The 2341-nt window shown below is 33.7% G+C and overlaps 1 protein-coding gene across 1 annotated transcript in view; it reads left to right on the forward strand.

Moving 5' to 3' along the window:
* The window catches only part of LOC119592025 (DNA replication complex GINS protein PSF2-like), a gene marked incomplete in the record, with an annotated part of 6220 nt that overhangs the window by 1060 nt on the left and 2819 nt on the right, over positions 1–2341 (forward strand). The window contains 2 exon segments of the mRNA XM_037940816.1: positions 827–995; positions 1194–1324. Coding sequence (XP_037796744.1) covers positions 881–995; positions 1194–1324 — 246 coding nt within the window.

The raw sequence follows: 2341 nt of genomic DNA on the forward strand, positions 1-2341 counted from the left end.
TGGCAAGTGCATCCTTGCTTTAAAGAATTACCGAGAAATCTGCACTCTTATATAGAGGGAGGCCTTTGTTAGTTTCTGTATAGGATAGAAGTATGTACGTAATATGGTATCCATATACATGCATTTTCACTTTTTCAACTTTATTTTATTTATTTAAATAGTACCATGTGTGTATATAGAATCTAGATATTATATTAATATTACATGAAAATATGGAGTTGAAGATGTCAAATTTTCCCTAATAAGGGAATATATTTGTTTGTCAAATACAAAAATTTTATGTGTGCAAAATTCAGATGTATGGAGGATTATGTTAAGGGGAGCAAAAGAACAATGAGAAGTGTAGGGGTGGGGGAGAGTTCTTGATAGGTTTAGCCTTATGTGGTGGTATAAATTTCATCTCATGAAAAGTGCCTATCATTAAAATAAAAATGTATTGCACTTATTGTACCGTTCTTTGCTCCACCCTGTTTTCATAATTACCATGCTTCTGAATCATCCGTGAGAAAAAGTTTAAAGTAGTTTCATATGTATATTTAGTAGCTAGTTGTATTCACATTAATAACACTTGAAAATGTTGAATTAAAGATGTAAAATTTTCCGTAATGAGAGGAAGTATTAAGCTTGTCACTTGGAATGTATGTATCATATACCTTTGTTCACTATATTCATTAATGGCTAATACTAAACACCTCTAACTCTTCTAGAAATCCTCAGTTTAGAAACTGCCCATTTTTAGGTATATAGATATAGTAGGCAATATTTATGGATATTTATTTGATTGAGTTTACTTTATTGGTTAATAATTTTATCCTTTTGGTTTCAGGTTACAGCAGGATTTGATTTATAATTCACTGCAATCAGGTTCATCTGATAAACAATGGATGCTGCAGAAGTAGAATTTTTGGCAGAAAAGTCTCTGATTACTATAGTGCCAAATTTTTCACAAGAAAAGTTGTACTTGATATCAGGTGATGTGGGACCCTTTACTCCAGGTAAGAGTACAAGGTATGATATCAGTTGATGAAAGTATGGACATATCCTTTTTTTGTGTGTGAATAATACAAATGTATAATCTCAAAAGAAAAAGGACACTCTTTAGTTCTTTGGTTTAGTTCTATGGCTTTGTATTAGTGTATTTGTCTACAAAGTTAAGGTATATAGATATAGATTTTTTTAAATATTTTTTTCAGGTCTACCAGTACAGGTGCCATTATGGCTCGGAATTAACCTTCGCCAGCGTGGAAAATGCCGTCTAGTACCTCCTGATTGGATGGATCCAGAGAAGCTCACAGAGAAAAAAGAAGAGGAAAGTCAGTCCAGGGTAAGCTATTTTCTTCTTTTTTTATTAACATAATTTATGACTTACCTTTGCTAGCATAGCTGGTGTTTATGAAAATATTACAAGACAGGCATAAAATGTCTCCATTCTTCAATTATGAAAGTTTTGTAATATTGGTTCTCTTGGCTTTATTCATAATAGAACAGATTGTAGTCTTAACCAGATAGATAGAGAATTAAGCAGTCTGGCCACCCTCATGGTGCACGGTTAATGGCAAAGAAATGAAAGTTCCAGAAAACAGTTTTGCACATTATCTGAGACTAGATGTACATGTTTTTGTCATTTGAGCTGATAAAATCTGTTTATAGGGAACTCAAGAGTAATTAAAACAGTGACCATACAGAATGGCTTGACCTGTTTAGAAGATAACCACTTTTGTAACAGTGACTCTTCCACACACAGTTTAACATGACTCTTCCACACACAGTGTAACCTTGGCAAATTCCTGTATGCACAGGAAATTCAATATATAATTGCAGCCCCTTAGCAAATACTAAATGCCACAGTTGTATAGATATTAGTGGAAGACTGCATTTATGTAAATAGATGTATGTCAATGATATCTAGTATTAAAAGATGTTGCAGTTGCAGTTCCATACTTTGAAGAGTTAAGGTCAGAGCATGGCTTTGATCTTTGTGGTAGCTATACTATAGTTTCTTTTGCAACAAATATTGTTTTGGAAGGTGCATATTTGATAGCCTTGTTAGATGTGGAATTTATTGAGGTTGGTGGCATCTTGTTTTGCTGAGAACTGATATTTCATCACTTCCACGTAATAAGTATAATGTCATCATATAAAAAAAAGCTTTGGCATTAGGCAACTGTGGTGCCAATTCTAAACTATCATTCATGACACATAAGGCAACAGTAGTGCATGGTCTTAGAAAATTTTCTGTATTCCTGGGTAATGGGTCTGTATGCCCTCCAGTCTGTTCTGCCTAGGAGATGCTGTCATTTCAGTCTACCTCCTTAGTATAATGTCATGGTTTGAGGAGTAC

This window comes from Penaeus monodon, chromosome 29, assembly GCF_015228065.2.
Source record: "Penaeus monodon isolate SGIC_2016 chromosome 29, NSTDA_Pmon_1, whole genome shotgun sequence".
NCBI lineage: Eukaryota > Metazoa > Arthropoda > Malacostraca > Decapoda > Penaeidae > Penaeus > Penaeus monodon.